The sequence below is a fragment of the Apodemus sylvaticus genome, chromosome 21 (genome assembly GCF_947179515.1).
Source record: "Apodemus sylvaticus chromosome 21, mApoSyl1.1, whole genome shotgun sequence".
NCBI classification, from domain to species: domain Eukaryota; kingdom Metazoa; phylum Chordata; class Mammalia; order Rodentia; family Muridae; genus Apodemus; species Apodemus sylvaticus.
In genome coordinates this window covers 6,353,488-6,376,975 of record NC_067492.1, presented here as the reverse complement: position 1 = coordinate 6,376,975, position 23,488 = coordinate 6,353,488, and the positions used below count along the sequence as shown (strand labels likewise).

The 23,488-nt window shown below is 48.3% G+C and overlaps 1 protein-coding gene across 2 annotated transcripts in view; it reads left to right on the top strand.

Moving 5' to 3' along the window:
- The first annotated feature begins 6,005 nt into the window (after nt 1-6,005).
- Nucleotides 6,006-23,488, top strand: part of Spg7 (SPG7 matrix AAA peptidase subunit, paraplegin) — a 33,252-nt gene continuing 15,769 nt past the window's right edge. Inside the window, exons 1-8 of one of the 2 annotated variants that reach the window (XM_052166379.1) lie at nt 6,006-6,247; nt 8,863-8,965; nt 12,715-12,804; nt 16,840-17,078; nt 19,510-19,649; nt 20,735-20,837; nt 22,576-22,701; nt 23,115-23,277. In XM_052166379.1, the coding sequence (XP_052022339.1) occupies nt 6,065-6,247; nt 8,863-8,965; nt 12,715-12,804; nt 16,840-17,078; nt 19,510-19,649; nt 20,735-20,837; nt 22,576-22,701; nt 23,115-23,277 (1,147 nt within the window). In that variant the 5' untranslated portion in view covers nt 6,006-6,064. Of the gene's footprint in view, nt 6,248-8,862; nt 8,966-12,714; nt 12,805-16,836; nt 17,079-19,509; nt 19,650-20,734; nt 20,838-22,575; nt 22,702-23,114; nt 23,278-23,488 lie in introns of both variants that reach the window. The other variant, XM_052166378.1, reaches the window with a different exon arrangement.

Genomic DNA, 23,488 nt, shown 5'->3' with positions numbered 1-23,488 from the left:
TGTGGGTTGTGTCCCTCTGTGGGTTTTTCTGTCCCTGTGGCTTGTGTGTCCCTGTGGGTTTGTCTGTCCCTGTGGGTTGTGTGTCCCTGTGGGTTGTGTGTCCCTGTGGGTTGTGTCCCTCTGTGGGTTTTCTGTCCCTGTGGGTTGTGTGTCCCTGTGGGTTTTCTGTCCCTGTGGGTTGTGTGTCCCTGTGGGTTGTGTGTCCCTGTGGGTTTTCTGTCCCTGTGGGTTGTGTGTCCCTGTGGGTTTTCTGTCCCTAGGACACTTCAAAGATCAAAAGGGGGTATGGGTTTTCTCATAGATTAAATACATCCTTATTGACTTTAATTTTTTTTTTTTTTGGATTTATTTTTTTCGAGACAGGGTTTCTCTGTATAGCCCTGGCTGTCCTGGAACTCACTCTGTAGACCCTGGCCTCGAACTCAGAAATCCGCCTGCCTCTGCCTCCCAGAGTGCTGGGATTACAGGCGCATGCCACCGCCTAGCTGACTTTAAATTTTTTAAATGTCAGACAGACAGCTCAGCTGCTGAGAGATGCTGGATTATGGAAAAACCAGAAAAGCCTGTCTGTCTTCAGGATGTTATATAACTTCAGAACAGAAGGCAAGAATTGTGTTTTGTTGGGGAAGAGTTTTTGTCTCTCTCTCTTTTTTTTTTTTTTCCATTTTGGGTGGTTTATTCTTTTTGGTTTTTCCAGACAGGGTTTCTCTGTGTAGCTCTGGCTGCCCTGGAACTAGCTCTATAGCTCAGGCTGACCTCTAACTCACAGAGATATCCCTGCCTTTGCTCCCCGAGTACTGGGACTGACGTGACGGTATGCGCCACTGTGCCCAGCTCTGCCTTTGTTTCAACAGGGGAAAAGAAGCTGTGGATTCCACCCAAATTAATAAAGTTTAACTTTGATGGGCAGAGGCCTCCTGAAGATCTATGCTGTACCCATAAAGAATCCAAGAATGACAGCAAAAACAGGTGAAGTTTATGGTGACCCCTTTACATGGGAACAGCCTGAGACTGGCTGAGACATGAATGTCTCCAGCCAGGACTTCAGCTGTGCAAGGCCAACAAATCTTGGTGGCTGCAGAGTGCTCAGGGCTTATGTCATCCTTTCTTTTTTTGTTTGTTTGGGTTTTTTTTTTTTTTTTTGGTTTTCTTTGGTCCCCCCCCCCCCCCCCCCCCCCCCCCCCCCGCCAGACAGGGTTTCTCTGTGTAGCCCTGGCTGTCCTGGAACTCACTCTGTAGACCAGGCTAGCCTCGAACTCAGAAATCCACCTGCCTCTGCCTCCCAAGTGCTGAGATTAGAGGCATGCACCACCACCGCCCGGCTATGTCATCCTTTCATATGGTGCGGGTGACGTTTTATATTTTGTATACTTTGATTATACAGTCCAAATGAACTCATAAAGGCAGATGCCTTACCTACTCAAACAAGGGCTGAGCTGTGCACACCGCACGCTCCATCCATATGTGCTTATGCAGAAATGTATATTGCCTTTGGAAGTGTATATGTTCACAGAGAAGAACAACCAGACACCAGTGAAGTTACAGCAGCCTGGGTGCCATGCGCTCTCCAGGATCCTGAGACGGATGCTGAGATGCCGAGACGTGTTTATTCCAGCATCCTGCTTGATCCAGCCTCAGAGTGCTTCAGTAGCTGCTTCATCGAAGCTTGCATCCAGGACAGCTTCTAAATGGCCGACTGCATTTGTTCAAGCCTCTCAGACACAGTTCCAGCCAGGACTTCAGTTAAGCCCTGCACTTTCATATCACACAGAGCCTGGGCAGCAAATGTTACACCTACCTTTCTTAAAGCTAACATCCCAATTTTATTCTTGTAGATGTTTTCAAAATTAATCAGATAGTTGAATATCTAGAAACAAGCAAGTTTTGATTATTCAGATATACTATAGTCTTCGAAAACTACAGAAATGTACAGAATATGGCATTTAAAGATGTTTTACTGATAAAAGGCCTTTCTGACAGTGAGACCTGTCTGCTCCTGGCAGCACCCCCACACTCCATGAAAGTGGATGATGTGTTTTGGAGAACCTCCATGCAGAGTTTGCTTCAAACATGCCAAGCTAGCGCAGCCTCAATTCAGATAGAATGCTGTCCAAGCTGTGGACAGACAGTGCAGGGAAGTCAACTGCTGCACTTTGCTAAGACAAGGTTGGCAGTCCTTCTTAATTCCTGCTTCACAAGGTCTGTCAGTTATTCCTGGCCTGAAGGCCGTAGGTGATGCTCCAACACTGCAGAAGTATCTCGGGTGACTGTCCAGGTAGCTAACAACCTCTGTCATTTCTATCGTTTTATAAGCTGCTTGCTCTGCACTTCCTGTTCACATGAGTAATAATTACCTTTCACAGGTCTCTGATGGGGTTGAAGACTAGATAGTCACAGACTCACAATCAACCTTAAGTTGTTTAGGATTTAAGAAAATGTTTTAAGGTCTAAAAAAGATATTTATAGGTTGATAAACACAAGTTATGATAGGAAATGATTTAGGTACAGAACTTTGGACTCACCGAGATAGGATACACAGTAGAATGCTTTCTCCAAGTTTGCCAAGTGCATTTGGACTGGACATTGTGAATGTAATCTTACCTGATAGCTTTCATAATTGTTCTCATTATATATAGTTCATTGATGTTAGAGAAAGAGCCTTTTATTGAACTAAAAGGGGAGGGCTGGTCTCCTGGGTCCTGAGTGGAAGCATCAATACAAGGCTGATGGTCAATACGCTGAGGCAGTTAGGAGGCAGGGCTTCTGGTGGAGAGAGAGCCTCCTTTTCACCAGTGGACCCCCGGAGGACCTGGGCACAAGAAGGTAAGGAGAGAGCGGGCAGTGGTGGCACACGCCTGTAATCCCAGCACTCTGGGAGGCAGAGACAGGAGAATTTCTGAGTTTGAGGCCAGCCTGGTCTACAGAGTAAGTTCCAGGACAGCCAGGGCTACACAGAGAAACCCTGTCTCGAAAAAAACAAATCCAAAAAACCATTAAAAAAAAAAAAAAAAAAAGAAGAAGAAGAAGGTAAGGAGAGGAAGCCAGCCTCATAGCAGAACTCAGGTTATAATAAATGGGAAATTAGCTTAAGAGTTAGCCGGGGAACGAGCTAGCTTATGGACTTGGCATTTATTAATAATATTAAGCCTTTGAATTGTTATTTGGGAACTGGGGCCCAGGTCGAAAAGCTCGCAGTTATAAGCTGATCCTCTCCTCTCCTTGGGGTAGGAGACTGGGATGACAGATGTTTGCACTGGGCATTGAGTTTTCGTCCTTTCTGGAGACTGAATTCAGATGGAAGGCCTCCCATCACACCCTTTATTCACTGGGCCATTTCCCTAGTCTGTGGTTTTTGGGGTTTTTTGTTTGTTTGTTTGTTTGTTTTTTGTTTTTTGTTTTTTGTTTTTTTTTTTTTTGGATTTGTTTTTTTTTTCGAGACAGGGTTTCTCTGTGTAGCCCTGGCTGTCCTGAAACTCACTTTGTAGACCAGGCTGGCCTCGAACTCAGAAATCCACCTGCCGCTGCCTTCCAAGTGCTGGGATCAAAGGCATGGGCCAACACCGCCCAGCCTTAGTCTGTGTTTTTTAAAACTCATTTTAAAGTATTTTTTATTTTTAGTTATTTATTTAATCTCAAGACAAGCTCTCCCCAAGATTGCCTGGCTCACTTGAACTTAAGATAGTTCCACCTCAGTGGTTAAGAGCAGCAGCTAGTCTTCCAAGGACTTGGGTTTAATTCCCAGCACCCACATGGCAGCTCACAACCATCTGTCGCTCCAGAGCCAGGGGATCTGATGCCCTCTTCTGGCCTCTGCAGGCACCAGGCACACACTAGGTGCATGCACTTGCATGCAGACAAAAACATCCATACGTATAAAATCGATAAATTAATTAAACTATTTATGGGGCCGGAGAGGTGGCTCTACTATGACATTGTTGCTTTTGCAGAGGACCCAGACTGATTCCCAGCATCACATAGTGGTTCACAATTATCTATAACTCCAGTTCCAGGGGGTACAATGTCATGTTCAGACCTCTGAGGACACCAGGCAGGAACAAATACACTTATAGACATGCAGGTGAAACACTTAAACACATCGAATCAAATGACTTAACCTTTTACTTCTGCGTGGTACAGTGCATGCCTTTACTCCAGCACTGAGGAGGTAGAGGCAGGCAGAGCTCTTGTGTGTTTGAGACCAGCTAGGGCTACATAGTAATTTTTTGTTTTTGTTTTTTCCAGACAGGGTTTCTCTGTGTAGCCCTGGCTGTGCTGGAACTCACTCTGTGGACCAGGCTGGCCTCCAACTCAGAAATCTCTGCCTGCCTCTGCCTCCCAAGTGCTGGGATTAAAGGCCTGTGCCACCACTGCCCAGCAATTTATTTATTTATTTTTTATTTTTTTACTCCAGAGAGTTTGTTTGACATGAAACCCGGCACTAGTCAGCACAAAGAAGGGTTATTGTTTTAATTATTTAATATTAAGAAACCTGGAGAGTACGGAAAGACGTGGAGTGGAAGGAAAGGCACCATGACTTCACGTTTGAGGCTTTTGGCAATTAGACTTCCAGGCCCTAGCCTGGCACGGACTAGCGAGGACTCACAGGTTCGCTGGCTCTTGCCTGAACCAAGTGAACAGCAGTGACCCAGCCCAGGCCTGGAATCACAGCTGTCCATGGGTGGGACAGCAAGTCCTCCCTTCTGTCTCTGTGCAAAAGAACTGTCAAAGCCAAATGGTATGAAGCTTGGGATGAGGGTGCTCTCGGTGGTAGTGGCTATAACTAAGGAGGCCCTAAATGTGATCATTGACACAGTCCACAGAACAAAGTGTATTAGTGGCTGCCTGGCGTCAAAGGATTTGGAAGATGGGTAGTAGATCATTAATGGCTATAAAAGAGGGGGGGAACCTTTTGGGGGGTTGTGACAACTACTCTAAAATCATGTCTCTGACTCTTCAGTACGTGTGTGTGTGTGTGTGTGTGTGTGTGTGTGAGAGAGAGAGAGAGAGAGAGAGAGAGAGAATTTAAAATTTAAAATTTTTGGATGGGGGGGCTGGAAGAGATGTCTGCTCTTCCAGAGGACATGGGTTCAATCACCACTTTAAATGCTTTATTTAATGTGCATTGGTGTTTCGCCTGCGTTTATGTCTCTGGGAGGATGTCAAATCCTCTGGAACTGGAGTTACAGACGGTTGTAAGCTGCCATGTGGGTGCTGGGAATTGAACCTAGATCCTCAGGAAGAGAAGCCAGTGCTCTGAACAGTTGAGCCATTCCTCCAGCCCCTCCAGTTCCGACTTTAAGAGCTCCCCTCCCTCTTCTCTAAGACTGAGATCAGCGCTGTTTTCCTACTCAGAAAGTAGCTGCTGCGCTGTGGTCTCACACACCGCTGGCCTCTTAAGCTGATTCTGCAGCCAGCCAGGAGCATCCCCAGGATCTCAGGTGGTAAGAAAAACTGGTTCATGCCTGTCCATGCCAGCACTCAGGAGGCGGAGTTTGAAGTCAGACACTGTTGCACAAAGATACAGTATTTTAAAAACAAACAAAAGCCAAAAACCAGGAAGCAGAGGCAGGTGGATCTCCGAGTTCGAGGTCAGTCTGGTCTACAGAGAGAGGGCAGCCAGGACCACACAGAGATACCCAGTCGCGAAAAAACAACAACAACAAAATAAATACATAAAGGAGGGAAGAAAGTGGCCAAGAAGAACTACCAAATCGCACCCCAAAGAGAGGGGCAACGTGAAAACCGAATCATGTATCCACTTGCCAAGTACTGGAAACCGCAACTTGGAACTGTAAATAAAACAAGAAGCGAGAAAAACACCGGCTAACCGAAGCCTGCCTCTACGGGAAGCCGCGGGCTGCGGGCTGCTGGCGTTCGCGCTGCGCACCCTGCTGACACTCGGGGTTTAGCAGCTAACCTCGCGGAGACCTGAAGGTTCGGACCGCGCAGGCGTCGCCAGGAGCACCGACCCTTCAAGCCCGCGCAGGCGCAAAGGGAGGACGCCCTCAAAACCTGTCCGTTAGGGCGGCCGGAGCACCACCGCGCAGGCGCCGCTCTCGGCACCATGGCGGCCGCCTTGCTGCTGCTTCGCGCCCTCCGCCACAGCCCGGAGCCTGGGCCCCGACGGCTGTGGGGCCTGCTCTCCGGCAGGGGCCCAGGCCTCTCGTCCGGGGCTGGGAGCAGGCGGCCGTACGTGGTCCGCGGGACTCCGGCTGGTCTGGCTGCGGCTGGAGGCCCCGCGCCCCAGGTAACCCGCTCGGAGCCCGGGTGCGGCGGGTGCGGCGGCGGCGGCGGGTGCGGCGGGTCCGCGCGGACTGGAAGTGCGCCCCGCGAGGTGCAGCACGAGGGCTGATGCGGGCTCCCCGGGGCGGAGGTAGCATCGCCTCGGGTGGATCTTCTATCGCTAGCGTGTGTGAGAGAACGCCTCGTACCGCAGTCCCTGGCGGTTTGACACTGAGTCCTATCCACCTGTTTCTTTCTTTTCTGTTTTGTTTTGTTTTGGTTTTTTTGAGGCAGGATTTTATGTGTAGTCAGAGAGCAGCTCTCGAACGCCTGATCCTTTTGCTCGCAACTTCGGGATACCTGGGGGCTACAGGTGTGGGCCACCATCCTGGGTGATGTCACTAGTGTCTGGCGTAGCGTTAGGATTGGCTCGCCTGGACCAGTTCCATTAGGATGAATTACAGTGCATTCGGGAAAGTAATTGTTGCTTTAGAACTGTAGGAGGCTCATGAGCGGAAAACATGTAGCTACATATGTAGTCGGTGTAGTTTGTGAAATTCCTTGAGGTCCACGTGGGAAGGCCTACATGAAGGCCCCCATCTCGGCCTGATGAGGTTATGATCTTATCTTTTTTTTTTTTATTTCAATTTTCGAGACAGGTTTTCTCTGTAGACAAGTCTGGCCTCGAACCCTAATATCCGCCTGCCTCTGCCTCCCAAGTGCTGGGCTTAAAGGCATGCGCCACCACTGCCTGGCTTGATCTTATCTTAAAACTTCCAAATGGTCACATTTCAGAGCAGTGTAAATATTACAGATAAATATGCACTTGAACTTTATTTATTTGTTTGTTTGTTTGTTTGTTTATTTAAAGCAGGGCAAGGTAATGCACCCTTGCAATTTCAGTATTTACTGATAGAATGAAGCCAGGAAGAGTGTGAATTGGAGACTGAAATTGGTCTTGGTGAGATCCTCAGTCTGTGGCTGAAAGTTATTGGCTTTTGTTGTTTCTTTGTTTTTGGCTGAGTACAGTGAAATTCATTGGTAGAGTTGATTGACACACTCCCTTGGCCCCTGTCACTTCTTGGGAGGCAGGTCTAGGATAGAAACTGAAGGGGGGAATTCTCCATAAGTCCATGGGACCCCTGACTCCTCAGCAGTGGAGGGCCTCTCACAGCCTCTCGTGCTCTTTCCGGAATCAGTGGTCCAGAACTGTCACTCCCTGAAGGCGGGATAGATCACGAGGTCCACCACCATGTTGGTGTAGTCAGGTTTGCTGCATGAGTGAGTGAATTTGACAGAGTAGTAGTTGTATGGATTGACAGCCTCAGTATTAAAGACGGAGTGTCACAGTATTAAAGTGGGTGTCACAGTATTAAAGTGGGTGTCACTGGCAAAGGCTCAGGAGATGATTGGAGCTCCAGTGTAGCCCAGGGTGCCCTGTAGGAGTGCTTCACCACCTTCTCGATTTTGTACGATTGGCAGCTTTCTCCAGGTGATAGGACAGACATTGGGTGTGGCTGATTGTGCCAGTAAGCCTCTTTCCTCTTTAGCTCTGGTATGAAGTCACCCACAGCCTTGGCAGTGCCAGGCAGCTCCATTGCCATCCTGTGGGTCTTCCAGGAGGCCCAGTGTGTTATGGCGTGGATCGTGGATATGAGTCCCTTCAGGGCGTTGAAATTGACATAGATGCCCCGGTCATCGGGGCTAAGCAACCCGAGGGACAAGAGGCATTGCCGATGCTCGTGGGATGAGTTGTACTTCTCTAGTTCACATCATGGCCGCCTCAGTAGAGGGACAGGCCCCACCTGTGGCGACCACCCAGCTTCTCCAGGGTAGAGACGCTGCTGGGAGTGCTGCTCTGAGAAGGTACGAATGGCCTTCCCAGTGATGACAGGGTTCCAGTTCTTAGCCCTCACTGTACCAAGAAGCAGAAAATGTCAAATTGGATAGTTGATCTTCATATTTAAAGGTCGGTGGGTCATGATGGTGGACATCTTTAATCCCAGCACGCAGGAGCAGAGGCGGGTAGATCTCTGAATTCAAGGCCATCTTGATCTATATCTAAAGTTCCACGGAAGGCTAGCCAGGGCTATGTAGTAAGACCCTGACTTGGGGGCTGGGGGAAGAATAGAAAAGGCTAAACCAACTGTGGAGAACACCTGTAATACTAATACTTGGGAGGGAGAGGTGGAAGGTCAGCATTTCAAAGCCATCCTCAGCTACGTAGTAAATTCAGGCCAGCCTGAACTATCTGAAGCAGTTACAAATGACAAAACTGAAAAAGCAACAAGCTCTCTGTTGGTAGCTCATGTTTATAATCTCAGTACTTGGGAGGATGCAGGAGGATCACTGAGTTTGAGGTCAGACCCTGTCTCACAAAGAGACAAAGGGAGAAATAAATAAACACTTGACCGGAGTTAATGTGTATAGTTGAGGATGACTTTGAACTTCTGACTCTCCTGCATCCCCTCCCAAGTGCTGGGATTCCATGCATGTGCCACTCTACTCAGTCCTGAGGAGTACTGGGGATCAAATCACAGCCCTCTGCATGCTAGGCAAGGGCCTTGGTCCGTATCTCCAGACCTGTGTTGGTGTGGTGTGTGATCTTAGTGTTACCGCAGTCTTTTTCTTTTTTTACAGAGCTTGCTATTGCGAATACTGACCCCTAGCTTTGGAGGTATTAGCGGATTATTACTGAAACAGCATGTAGTTCCAAATGCAGTGACACTGTGGCAGCTCTCAGGTGTGTATATATGCATTGCATGCTCCCTTTCTGGTGGACACAGGTTTTATTGGAGTCCTATAAGAGCACAGTGGAAGAGGTCTATGGTCTTATATGCCTGTAATCCCAGCACTGAAACAGGGGGCTGCCACTTGGGGGCCAGCCAGAACTAGCTAATGAAACCCTGCTGGCCCCTACCTCCCCCCAAAAAAAACCCAAAAGGTTTTGGGTTGCCCGAGAGCACAGCACTTGTAGCTGTGAGCAGTGCTTGCCTGCTGGTCAGCAGAGTGTCCTAGGAGCAGACGGCCATGCTGGTCAGAACAGGTGTGCAGCAGAATCCACCATCTCAGTCTGTGCATGCACTGTAGTCTAAGAGTGGAGGCCCCTTGGCAGGTGACAAGTGACCTAGGAGAACGTCCCTAGTTTGACACTGACCAGAAGACTAGGAACAGCCACTAAGAGTACTTTGGGTTCTTTTAAAAAACAAAACACCTGGCCCTCTGACCCTCTTCAGTCCCGAGGTTTCAGGTATGTGCCACTCTGTCCCGTGTCATATGAAGCTAGGGGTTGAAGTCAGGACTTGGTGGGTGGTGCTCAGGCACTCTAACAACTAAGCTCTGTTTTCACTGTAACCTCTGGTTCTTTCTGTTTTGAGCCCGTTAGACCTGGGATAATTGGAAATGAAGTATATAGATGGGGGCTCTGAGCACTCCTTGATCATCCTGCCTGTCCCTTCCCAGCGGGAGGACATTGCATCGGACCCCACTCCTCGCCCGGGGTTGGCAGTTTGGTGTTGCTGTGGTTTGTTTGTTTTTGTCTTCTTAAGACAAGGTATTAATCTGCAGTCCAGACTGGCCTTGAATTTAGAATCCTCCGGTCTTCACCTTCCAAGTGTTGGGATTACAGGCGTGGGCTACCAGGCCTAGACATCTTTTTGCTCACTTTAAGTAAAGTATCTCTCTCTCTCTCTCTTGCTCTCGCTCTGTGTGTGTGTGTGTCAGCATGAGAGAGAGAGAGAGAGAGAGAGTGAGTAGCGCGCAGGGACACTCCCTGTGGGTTCCAGGAATTACATTGAGGTCATAAAGCTTGGCCGCCACCCCTCTGCCTCTTGAACCGTGTTATTAGCCCTCCTTTACAAGCCTAAGTAGTGTGGACTAGTGAGATGGCTCAGCAGTTAAGAGCCACCCTTCCAGAGGAACCAGGTTGGGTTCCCAGAACCCACATGTGGCTCACAACCATCCATAATGCTTACTCCAGAGGATCCAATCCCTTTTTCTGGCCTTCACAAGCGCCCCACACACGGTATACAGACTTATGTGCAAAACACCCACACAGAAAAATAATTTCATCTTAAAAACTAAATAAAACAGTAAGTTGTCTTTCATTGTTGTTGCTGTTGTTCTTTCTGGATTGCTTTTTTTTTTTTTGGTTTTTTGTTTTTTTGGGAGATTTTTGGATTTAGTTTTTTTTCGAGACAGGGTTTCTCTGTATAGCCCTGGCTGTCCTGGAACTCACTCTGTAGACCAGGCTGGCCTCAAACTTAGAAATCTGCCTGCCTCTGCCTCCCAGAGTGCTGGGATTACAGGCATGCGCCATGACCGCCCGGCTCTGGATTGCTTTTTAACACAAGCAAATAAATACATTTTTTACTTATTATGAGACAGGGTTTCTAATTATTTACTATGAGACAGTTTCTCTCTGTAGCCCTGGCTGTTCTGGAACTCACTCTGTAGACCAGGCTCTCCTCAAACTCAGGTCTTGCCTCTGCCTCCCAATTCTGGGATTAAAATTCTACAGACTCTCTGCTTTAGCTCAGAGGACATTCGGGTTTGTACCATAATTTAACTCCATTTTTCCGCAGTTGGAATGGGGAACCGTGGAATGCCTCAACCCTAACTTGAACAGCCTGTGTTGGGAGTGGGATCACCTGCTGAGTTTTATTTGAATTTCTTCCCATGCTCCGTGACTGATGTGAATTGGGCTCATAATGCACCTCACATGCCAAAACTTCAGTGTTGCCTTCTAATGGAAATGAAGGCAGCTTTGCTTCTGAGTATTTGTTTGATTTCTTGTTTTTGAGTCAGGGTTTCTCTGCATAGCTCTGGCTGCCCTAGAACTCACTCTGTAGACCAGGCTGGCCTTAAACTTACAGAAATCTGCCTGCCTCTGCCTCCCAAGTGCTGGGATTGAAGGCATACGCCACCATACTTGACAGTCTGCTAATGTCTTTATGAAGAAAATTAGACTTGGGTCTGGAACTGTGGCTCATAGGTAAAGAACTCTTACTGCTCTTCCAGAAGACCTGAGTTCAATTCCCAGCACCCACATCAGGCAGCTCACACCGATGTGTGACTCTGGATTCTGACTTCCATAGGAACAGGTGTGCACATGGTGCGTACACGGACAGCCAGGCAAAATATAAAAATACTTGCTTTTTAGTTTCTTTAAATTAATTTTTAATTTTTTGGTTTTTTTCTTTTGTTTTTTTTTTGTTTGTTTGTTTGTTTTTTAAATCTGTAACAGGGTTTCTCTGTGTAGCCCTGGCTCTCCTGGAACTTGCTTTGTAGACCAGGCTAACCTCAAACTCAAGAGATCTGCCTGCCTGTCCCTCCCAAGTGCTGAGGGTGTACGCTACCACACCTGGCTAAAGCAATTTTATTTTTTAGAAAAGAATCAGATTTGATGTCATGGTGATTTTTCCCTCTGATCTGTTGAGACTTTGGACAAGGTCAGGCCTTCTCTGGTGTGCATGCACCTTCTGCTAGCCTGTCCTTGTCAACGGCAACTGGGCTGCTGCTGTCACCACATTGTGTTAGCACCATTGTGCCATTTATCTGTTTAAATTCACTTAAATCATTCCCAATTAACTCGTTTTCAAACTCACGTCTGTAACTTTGTGTGTGTGTATGTGTGTGTGTGTGTCTATGTGGGGGTTTTTTTTTTGTTGTTTTGTTTTTTTGTTTTTTTCCCCCTTTTTGGAGACAGTCTCATGTAGCTCAGGCTTGGGTACAGCTTACTTTGTAGCCCAGGCAGCCTTGAGTTCAAGCCTCGGCCTCGGCCTCGAGTGCTGTGGCGCAGGCATGGGCTGCTGTACCTGGCTAGCCAGTTTATTGTTTTACTTTAAAACATTATCTAGGTTTACTTTTGTTACGTGTGTGTTCTGCCTCCATGTTTGTGTGTGTGCCGCATGTGTGCTCGCTGCCCTGAGCAGGCAGAAGAGAGCGTCGGATCCCCTGGAACTGAGGCTATGGATGCATAACCGGAAGCAGTTATGCGGGTGCTGGGAACTGAACCCCAGGTCTTCTGCAAAAGCAAGTGCTCTTAATTGCTGAGCCATCTCCCCAGCTCCATTTTGCTTTTTTAAAGTTTTAAAACTCTCTCTCTCTCTCTCTCTCTCTCTGTGTGTGTGTGTGTGTGTGTGTGTGTGTGTGTGTGTCCATATCCAGGTGCTCACAGAGGCCCGAAGAGGGTGTTGGATTTTTTTGGAGCTAGAGTTACAGGTGACTGTGATCTTCCAAACTTGGAGTACTCTTGCAAGAGAAGTATGTTCCAGCCACTAGCTATCCAGTTTAAATAGCAAAGATAACTGTCTCTGTGCATTATTCTGTCATTAGCAGATGCTGTAATAGTGTCAATGCGTAGAAGGAAATGCTGTAATATCTCCGATGCAGCGACTCTCAGAGCAGAGCTAGCTTGGAGTTTCCGTTGTGATGTTATTTGTGTACATACTACTTTCGTGTGCAACTTGGTATTTTTCTTCTTTATTATAGGTAGCACTTTGTATTTTAACACCTCAAGAATGAAACAGAAGAATAAAGACAATGACAAACCGAAAGGCAAGGCCCCTGAAGATGATGAAGGTATGTGTACCTCGTGCCCGGACCTGCCTGTCCCTCCTGTGTCCCTCCTGTGCTCTCTTCTTAGCAGGGCGAGGCTTATTGAGAAAGAAAGACACAGTTGAGGGCCTGTCCCCGTGTGAACTGCCCTACTTCTGTGATTATTGAGTCCTTTGTTGTATTTTGGAGATGCCTCTGTGGACACCTATGTCCCTCTGTCACAGTCAGCCATGTCTGAAGGCAGAGTTTCTGTGACTCTGCACTCTTAGATCTACCCTGTGTCCTGGGAGTGGGGACCTTGGTGAGCCCAGCCCCCCAGCCCCACGGGTCAGTGTTTTCACTGTTCCCGGGTATTTTACATGAGGACAGGACAGTGAGCGGAGCAGGTCTGCAGGGGCAGGATCTCCAGCATTCATAGCTAATGCTGCCCGGTCCCAGGTCCCAGCCTCCAGTCCTCACATCTTAGGCCTCGCCTTTCTGGAGCTGAGACTCATCCAGGAGTGTGAAGCAGGAAGAGATGAAGTTTGAACTGGACTGCTGGAGTGTCTTAAGAAACTGATTTTGGGTTTTGTGGGTTTTGTTTTTGTTTTTTTTTGTTGTTGTTGTTGTTTTTTTGGTTTTATGTTATTTTTGTTTCTCTGTCCCTCCCTGGCTGTCCTGGAACTCTCTGTAGGTCAGTCTAGCCTCAAAGAGATCACAGAGATCAGTCCTGCCTCTGCCTCCTGAATGGTAGGATTAAAGGTGTGCACCACCACCTCTGGCCAAATGAGGTTTTATGCAGTATTGGGAGTCAAGTTAGGCGAGCACTGTACTGTGCACATCCGGCCTCACACAGCCTTCAGCATCCGAGGGACTCACGCTGGTCCTCCTGCCTCGGGGCAGGCTTCCTGTTGTGTATGTGTGTGTGTGTGTGTGTGTGTGTGTATACATACATACAGAGAGAGAAAGAGAAAAGATTTGTCTTAATTTTATTTTTTAAAGTTTTATTTATGTTTATGATTATTCTTCCTGCATACATACCTACACACCAGAGGAGGGCATCAGATCCCATTACAGATGGTTGTGAGCCACCATGTGGTTGCTGGGAATTGAACTCAGGACCTTCGGAAGAACAGTCACTGCTCTTAACCGCTGAGCCATCTCTCCGGGCTTGTTTTAATATTTTTTAATTTAATTTAAAAATTTTTTAAAGTTTTATGGCATTCGTGTTTTGTATGCATTTGTCTGTGTGAAGATGTTAGATCCCTGGTACTTGAGTTACAGTAGTTGTGAGCTGCCTTGTGGGTGCTGGGAATTGAATCTCGGTCCTCTAGAAGAGGAGCCAGTACTCTTAAGCACTGAGCCATCTCTCAAGCCTTTTATTTTGATTTTTAAAAATCTTTGTTTTTATTTATTTTTGAGAACTTCATACTATATATTATAGTAAATTATATATACATACATACACACACACACACACACACACTCACACACGCACACACACAAATAATCTATTTTTATTTTATGATCATTGATTGGTTCTTGCCTGCATGTGTATCTGTATAAGTACATCAGGTTGCACAGGACTGGAGTTACAAACAGTTGTGAGCTGCCATGTGGGTGCTGGGATTGAATCTGTGTCTCCTAGGAGAGCAACCAGTGCTTTTAAATGTTGAGCCAACTCTCCAGCTCCCAAGCCCCTCCTTCTACTCCTCCGCGCTGGGCTTGCAGGTAGACGCAGCCATGCCTGGCCTTGCAGGTAGACGCAGCCATGCCTGGCCTTGCAGGTAGACGCAGCCATGCCTCTGCCTCCCAGAGAGCTGGGATTATAGGCGTGCACCACCACTGTCCGGCTCATCTTTAGTTATTGTGTATGGGTGTTTTGTCTGCATGTATGCCAGTGTACCATATGCATGCAGTGCCAGCAGTGGAGATGACTGTAACTTGAGCACCATGGCTGTGAACTGACGTGTGGTGCTGGGGCCTTGGGAGGGCAGCCAGTCCTTTGAATCACTGAACCGTGTCTCTTGCCCTGTGCTCTAAATTCTGTTATATTTATTTATTTGTATATTACAGATCAGGGGCATGCATGGCACAGTGTGTTTGTGGAAATTGGAAACACCTTATGGGAGCTGGTTCTGTCCATCCACCTTGTGGGTCCATGTTACAAGGCTTTACAGCAGATGTCCTTACTTGCTGAGCTTTCTTGCCAATCCCCGCGCGGTCTGTGTGTGTGTGTGAGAGTGCGTGTGATGCATGTATGAGTGTGAGTTTTGGTTTTGGGTTTGTTTTTAGACACAGGGTCTCACCATTAGCTCTTGCTGGCTGGAACACGCATAGATCCATTCCTCATTTCCTCCCAAGTGTTGGTGCTATTCATACTTCATGCCCTGTGCGTGCTGCTGCTGATAGAGAGTACAGGGCTCTGCATCCTTCTGCCTTCCAAGTGCTGGGATTGAAGGCCGAAGCCACTACACTTGCTATCAACTTATTTTTATTTTAATTTTTTTAAATCTTTTTTAAAGTTTGTTTTATGTACATGAGCACACAGTTGCTCCCTTCAGACCCTCCAGAAGAGGGCGTCAGATCTCATTACAGATGGTGTGAGCCTCCATGTGGTTGCTGGGAATTGAACTCAGGACCTCTGGAAGAGCAGTCAGTGCTCTTAACCACTGAGCCACCTCTCCAGCCCCCTCAACTCACTTTTAAATATTACTCATTTCAGTAAATAAGTTTGGGTAGAGAGAGACTTGAACTCTTCAGTGGATGAGTAAGATGTTAACTTCTGGGGTAGGTAGGAGCAAGTACTGGCTGTGCCGGTGTCTCCACATGCTGCAGCTGCTGTGCTGGTGTGTAATCTCAGTGTGCAGTCTCAGTGTGCATCTCAGTGCCTGTGTCTACACACAGGCTATACCCATGTCTCCACGTGCTGCAACTGCTGTGCTGGTGTGTAATCTCAGCGTGCATCTCAGTGCCCGTGTCTACACTGGCTGTGCCTGTGTCTCCACATGCTGCAGCTGCTGTGCTGGTGTGTAATCTCAGCGTGCATCTCAGTGCCCGTGTCTACACTGGCTGTGCCCGTGTCTCCACATGCTGCAGCTGCTGTGCTGGTGTATAGTTCACAGCGTGCATCTCAGTGCCCGTGTCTACACTGGCTGTGCCTGTGTCTCCACATGCTGCAGCTGCTGTGCTGGTGTGTAGTTCACAGCGTGCATCTCAGTGCCCGTGTCTACACTGGCTGTGCCTGTGTCTCCACATGCTGCAGCTGCTGTGCTGGTGTATAGTTCACAGCGTGCATCTCAGTGCCCGTGTTTACACTGGCTGTGCCTGTGTCTCCACATGCTGCAGCTGCTGTGCTGGTGTATAGTTCACAGCGTGCATCTCAGTGCCCGTGTCTACACTGGCTGTGCCTGTGTCTCCACATGCTACAGCTGCTGTGCTGGTGTGTAGATCTCAGCGTGCATCTCAGTGCCCGTGTCTACCACTTTTCTGGACTTGTAGCGCACTACCTTCTCTACAAGGCAACAGCATGGTGTTGCTCGGAAGACTTTTGACTTTAAAAGTTATTCCGTTTGGGAGGGGGGGAATTGGAAAAGGTTTTACCATTGGCAATGTAAATGAAGAAGATACTCAATAAAAAAAAAAAAGATTAAAAAAAAGTTATTCCGTGCCATTAGTGGTGGGACCACTACTTCCTCAGAAGTGACTCCAGGGAATAAAGTCCCCCATGCCTGCAGACAACATGTGGGTAGCATTTGTCAAATGTATCTCTCCTTTCAGGGTGGAGTGAAGTAGGGTCTCTCTGTTTAGTGCTGGCTCTCCTGGAGCTCTCTATATAGACCAGGATGGCTTTGAACTCCTGGAGATCCTCCTGCCTCTGTCTCCCAGTGCTGGGATTAAAGGTGTGCACCACCATGCAAGGGGCTAGGGTAACTTGAAACCCCCTCAGGATTTATTAGGGCACAGACCCTTCCCTCCAGTGCTGAGCATTCCTGAGGGTGAAGATAGAAAGGAGAGCCTGCCCATGTGAGAGCCCCTGGGCCTGCGCCTGATGTGCCTTCTCCCTGTGTTCTTCAGAAGAGAGGAGACGGAAAGAGCGGGAAGACCAGATGTACCGAGAGAGGCTCCGCACCCTCTTCATCATCGCCGTCATAATGAGCCTGCTGAACTCCCTCAGTACCAGTGGGGGCAGCATTTCCTGGGCTGACTTTGTCAATGAGATGCTGGCTAAAGGCGAGGTGCAGCGTGTGCAGGTGGTGCCGGAGAGCGATGTGGTAGAAGTCTATCTTCATCCCGGAGCTGTGGTGTTTGGGCGGCCTGTGAGTCAGGGCGAATACACTGGAGAGACTGGGAAAATTGGGAGTGTCCCCTTTTCAGTCAGCTCTTCAACTTGGGCTTGTCTGGTTGTCTTGAACAAGATGTGTACAGAACAGGGCTTGCTGTAGGGTTGGGCAGGAAGGACAGCTTGGATGGCAGCTCAGAGGGAAGAGGTGAGAGAATAAGTGAGAATTGATTCCAAACAGTATCACCTGATACCAGGGGTGAGGAAAGGAGACCCTGCAGCCCCGAAGGGGTGCTGTGCAGGCTGGGAAGTCAGAAGGGAGGTCACGAAGGCCTGGGAGAGCCACACATACACCCGTTACTGAAGGGCTAGAACTCAGACAGTGAGGGCTGTGAGCCCTGGAGGAATATGGGATAGGGGGAGGATTCAGGTCCAGCAGGAGGCTCGGTGTTAGAGAGCAGGGAAATGCCCCACTGCTAGGGCGAGAGTGGTCAGTTGAAGCTGTGGAGACTGCCTCAGAGGACCGCCTGGTGAAGCTGAGTCTCCCCGTACTCTGCTTCTGTTCTAAGAGTGACCCTCTTACGTCTCCCCCAGTGCTGTAACCATTACTAAGTCCTGAAAGTTGTTGGCAAAGATGTTGCTTTGATTACAGTAAAAGATGGAATTCCTGTCCCTCTTTCCTGGTTGTTTCTGAGTGAGCCTTGAAACTCTTTGAGCATAGGCTTCATTGGGACTCTCGTTTTTGTTTGGCTTGTGCTTTTTGCTTTTGTTTTTGTTTTTCGAGACAGGGTTTTTGTGTATAGCCCTGGCTGTCCTGGAACTCACTCTGTAGACCAGGCTGGCCTCGAACTCAGCAATCTGCCTGCCTCTGCCTCCTAGAGTGCTGGGATTACAGTGTGCACCACCACGCCTGGCTTTGGCTTTTTTTTTTTTTTTTTTTTTTTTTTTTGGTTTTTTCGAGACAGGGTTTCTCTGTGTAGCCCTAGCTGCTGTCCTGGAACTCACTCTGTAGACCAGGCTGGCCTCGAACTCAGAAATCCACCTGCCTCTGCCTCCCAAGTGCTGGGATTACAGGCGTGCGCCACCACCGCCCAGCGGCTTGTGCTTTTTAAAGGTAGAGCCTTAAGTATGTATCTCTGGCAGGCCTGGACCTTTTCATGTAGATGAGGCTGCCTCTGCCTCCCAAGTTCTGGCACTAAAGGTGTGTGCTATCACACTTAGCCAGCGGACCCTGAATTTTTCTTTTTAATCTCCTTCTCATGTTTTATTTGAAGTTGGGTGGTGGGAAAACATGCTGAGTGGTCACCCTGCTCTTCCGTGTTCCTCGTAGCCACACCACACTCTAGGCACAGGCTCCAGTTGCAGTCTCTACTGACTGGAATGAGCCTGTTCTTCCAGCATAGTGTATTTTCTTTCAACAGACCTGTTCTGTACCCCAACAAGACAACTCGCAATTCTTCTTACCTGCTTGTGGGTGGTGCAAATGTCGTCTGGCCTAGCAGGTTCTGTTAGGTCAGCTCTGTGCTGATAATTTGTAAGAACTAGGGACATGGGATCAACACACACAGTCAAACAGAAGCTGAAGCCATCTAGCCACAAAGATGGAGGGGCGGCACAAGAAGCACCAGCTCTAAGGTTTAGCAGAGGTGCAGAGTGCTCTGCTGGGCTGAGGTGCCTGGGTAAGGCAGCTCCAGGAGGTCCAAGAGCACTGTGGATTGCATAGGCTTTGAATAAAAACTCTGTGTTCATGAGTCTGGCATAGTTAAGAGAGACATTTCAACCCTTTCCCTTGCGCAGCTATGTGGGAGTTGGAATGGTTTGATGTATTGGGAAAGCCCAGGCAAACATCTAGGACCCGTAAAGGTAATCCTGAAAGTGTGACTGCTCCGTGCTTATCCGTGGGCAGAGGGAGGAAATGCAAATGGGACTTAGATTCTTAACTGCTGGCTCCTGCACCAGCTCCCCTGAGCGATGGCAGTGGGCAGGCTTCTCTGCGGCTGGAGGGCTGGCAGGCTGGCACCCTCGGTGGTTGTTGACTCAAGTTACGTCCTGCAGTTAGAGCCTGAGCTCTGCACGGACACAGGGCAGGCAGTTCATTCAGGAGGAGTTTGAATTCAAGACTAGCCTTGCTTGGCCACCAGATTATTGTCTCACAGAACAGAAACAAAAATGGTGACACCTGAGACTGGTGACCCAGATTGGCCATGGGGATGATTGTGACTTCTGCAGGTGCCTGTCCCTGTGGGGAGTCCCATGTGGCAGGGCAAAGGTTGATTTAGTGCAAAGCGTTTCCATCAGAAAATGAGATTGTCATTCTAGGCCATACTTGAGGAAACTAGAACTTGTTAGGCATGGAAGTCCATTCATTCTCCCAAGTGTCCTCTTTGAAGCACTGTTGTCATAGCGTGTGCCAGTGCTCAGTACTGACCTTTTGCCCTCTCTCTGCCCACTCTCCTTCTGGCCCCCAGAGGCTGGCCTTGATGTACCGGATGCAGGTTGCAAACATCGACAAATTCGAAGAGAAGCTTCGAGCAGCCGAAGATGAACTGAACATTGAGAGCAAGGACAGGATTCCCGTGTCCTACAAGCGGACAGGATTCTTTGGGAAGTACGTTAGTTGTTCTGTGGACTTGACCTACCCACCCTGACTTTGCAATGGAGACACACTGACCAGACCACGTCGTGAGCTGCCCTTGCTGATGGTTGACTGGGTCCCCAGGGAAGATTCCAGCAATGTGAGAGTGCAGGGGTGGACATGTTCACTTCTTGCTGTCTTTAGCTGTCTGTGGGAAATCTTTTTATTTATTTATTTATTTATTTATTTATTTTTGGTTTTTTGAGACAGGGTTTCTCTGTATAGCCCTGGCTGTCCTAGAACTCACTGTGTAGACCATGCTGGCCTTGAACTCAGAAATCCACCTGCCTCTGCCTCCCAGAGTACTAGGATTACAGGTGTGCGCCACCCCACGCCCGGCTCATCTGTGGGAATTCTTAACTAAGCACACTGAGGTTGCTGTTTTCTATAGAAGAAAACAGAACAGAAGGGATAGAAAGGCCCATAGTAAATAGAAGTTATTTACTATGGGCCTTTAGCATCTTAGCACTGTTTGGAATATTGTGAGAGTCCATGAAGCCTATAGGCTTGCTAAAGCAACAATGATGGAAGCCCATGTCTAAAGAGAAGTTTACTGTGGGTTTATGACCTGAGATGTAGCAGGCCAGTACCTGACACGTGCTCCTTTGAAAATGACTTCCTCTAGTCTGCACAACCCAGATGCTGAACCGTCCCACCCTGAGGCTGACAGGCAGACGACTGGGAGGTGCAGCGCAGGGCACAGTGTCCGGCATGGCGTCCTCCTCTTCCTTCTGTGTTGAGAGCCTAATCACAGAACCTAATTCTGTCAAGTCTTTCTTGTTTTTGGTTTACTAATTGAAATAGCAAACTATGATGTTAGCCACAGAAGAACCTTCTCTGTTGGGCACTGTCACGTAGCAGAATAGGTAAGCCTTTGCACATTTGGTCTAAATACTTGAAAGCCTGTGTGGAAGAGGAAGGTCAGTCACAGTGGGACAGGCAAACATTCTGCATGACTCAGACTCAGAGGTCCTGGCTACTAAGGCTTTATTTAATCCATCAGTTACCTGACAATGACTTCTAACCCCATAACATAACTGCCTTTCCCTTTTACCCAGCGCCCTGTACGCCCTGGGGATGACAGCAGTGGGCTTGGCCATCCTGTGGTATGTTTTCAGACTGGCTGGGATGACTGGACGGGAAGGAGGATTCAGTGCTTTCGTAAGTTGTGCTTCTGGATGTTGGTGTGTAAGAGCTTGAATCCTCCCAGATAGTCTGTAGTCTATGGAAAAGTCCCCAGGCTAACTTCAGACTCAGAGTCTCCTATCTCTGCCTCCAGAGTGGTGGGATTAAAGACAGTGGCAGTGGTAGTGCACGCCTTTAATCCTAGCACTTGGGAGGCAGAGGCAGGTGGATTTCTGAGTTTGAGGCCAGCCTGGTCTACAGAGTGAGTTCTAGGACAGCCACAGCTGTTCAGAGAAACCCTGTCTTGAAAAACAAAACAAAAGACATGTGCCACTTCCAACCGGTGAAAATGAGCTTTTTACAGTGACTAGGTAGGAGCTCATCTCCTGCTCCATCAGCTGACCGGAGAGTGGGACAACCCGGGCTAGTGAAAGAACATTTCCTCACATGGGGGCCACTGGGTGACTCTGCAGAGGGAACTGTGTTCTGTGTTCCTGATCAGCTGGGGGTGGTGCTTCCTCCCTCCCTCCCTCCCTCCCTCCGTCCCTAGTTTCTGTTGTTAGCCAATAAGAGAAACATTAAAAGAAACTTAAAGAATAGCCATAACAGGGGAAACTCCCCCACCCCCACGAACCCCCCAGCCCCGGGCCATACCTTAGAAAGTGTGCTCTCCATCTCTCAGGTTTGGGCCGGGGCGGAGTTTGGGCTGGGGTGGAGGAAGCTCCTTTTCCACCCTGGGGGTGTCACTCCACAGAGAATGCAAGCATATTTCTGTTTCCTTAGCTAAAGAAGGCTTTTTCTTCTTGGGCGGTGTTGGTAATTAACCCTGGAGCCTTGTACATGCCAGGAGGATGCGCCACCATTGTGAGGCTGCGCTCCTTACCCCAGGACGGTTCTGCTTGCCTTGTCTTTCCTTTCCTTCTTTTCTGTTTTATCTTTTTTCTTTTCTTTTCTTTTTTCTTTTTTCTTTTTTTCTTTCTTTCTTTCTTTCTTTCTTTCTTTCTTTTTTTTTTTTTTTTTTTTTTTTTTTTTTTTTTTTTTTGGTTTTTTTGAGACAGGGTTTTTCTGTGTAGCCCTGGCTGTCCTGGAACTCACTCTGTAGACCAGGCTGGCCTCGAACTCAGAAATCCACCTGCCTCTGCCTCCCAAGTGCTGGGATTATAGGCGTGCGCCACCACTGCCCGGCTTTTCTTTTCTTTTCTTTTCTTTTCTTTTCTTTTCTTCTCTTCTCTTCTCTTCTCTCTTTTCTTTTCTTTTTTCTTCTATTCTCTTCCCCTTTCCTTTCCTCTTTCCTTCTTTCCTCCTTTCCTTCCTTCCTTCCTTCCTTCCTTCCTTCCTTCCTTGCCCACAGAGGTCAGAATAGAAGAGAGTATCAAATCTCCTGGAATTCATCTGGAAGACCAACGTCTGTGAGAACACTGTCTCTATGTGGGTGCTAGTAATTGACCTAGTCTTCCGTAAGAATATCAAGTGCCCTTAACCACTGAAACATCTCTCCTGCTCTAATTTATAAAAGATAAGCTGCTATATGACTTTCTTCCCAGTATAAACAATACAAACCAAGAATTTCCCCTTGTGTGTTTGGAGTGGTCTGTTGTCTCATAACTGCAGGAGTAGCGCAGGCTTGTGGGCTGCTCCTCCTGGGCTGTAAGAGGACGCAGTTGTACCCAGGATGGATGGAGAGGCTTGTGTCAGGTCAGGCAGATAGCAGCTGCTGCTGCTTCCCTGTTTTGCTGGGGATGCAGAGCTTCATCCCCTGACTCTTTCTGCACAGAATCAGCTTAAAATGGCACGTTTCACCATTGTGGACGGGAAGACAGGGAAAGGGGTCAGCTTCCAAGATGTGGCGGGGATGCATGAAGCCAAGTTGGAAGTCCGAGAGTTCGTGGATTACCTGAAGGTGAGTGAGGCTGTGTCAGCCAGTGAGAGGTGAGCGATGCTGACAGGCCTTCTCCCCAGGAAGGAAGGCTGTGGTGAGCAGGCCCTTGCACTGTGAGACTGGAGCTCCATGGGTGGGATGGAATGGGTTGCGGGTGACTTCGGTGTCTCGTGGGTACTGTAAGTATGTGTCTGTGCCTGGTAAACCAATAGTGCCAGTATGCAGTTGTCCGTCAGAAGAGAAGAGTATAGTCCACTTCAGTTGGACCATCTTTTCTTTTGGAACTGTGGCCATATGAAACTTTTTGCTTTTTTCTGTTCGCACTGAAACTATAGCTGTTTCATGACTCTTATAGGCTGCTCTTCATATAAGTCACTTAAAACCTTCTCTGTTAAATGCTGAGTACTGAGTGTCGCGTGTCTGTTCCTGCCTAGAGCCCAGAGCGTTTCCTTCAGCTCGGTGCCAAGGTTCCAAAGGGTGCACTGTTGCTGGGGCCTCCTGGTTGTGGGAAGACGCTGTTGGCCAAGGCAGTAGCCACGGAGGCTCAGGTGCCCTTCTTAGCAATGGCTGGTCCAGAATTTGTGGAGGTCATTGGAGGTAGGTATGGGATGAAAGTGTGGGCAGGTTCTTAGCCTGTGTCTGGGTGGCCTTCCATATAACCTTCCCTAACATGAGTATCTGAGTGGAACAGAGAAGGACAAACAGCCCAAGGTAAAATCAGCTTTGGTCCAAGCAGAGTAGTGGTGATACGCATGTCTTTAAGCCAGCACTTGGGAACTTGGGAGACAGAAACAAGAGATCTGAGTTC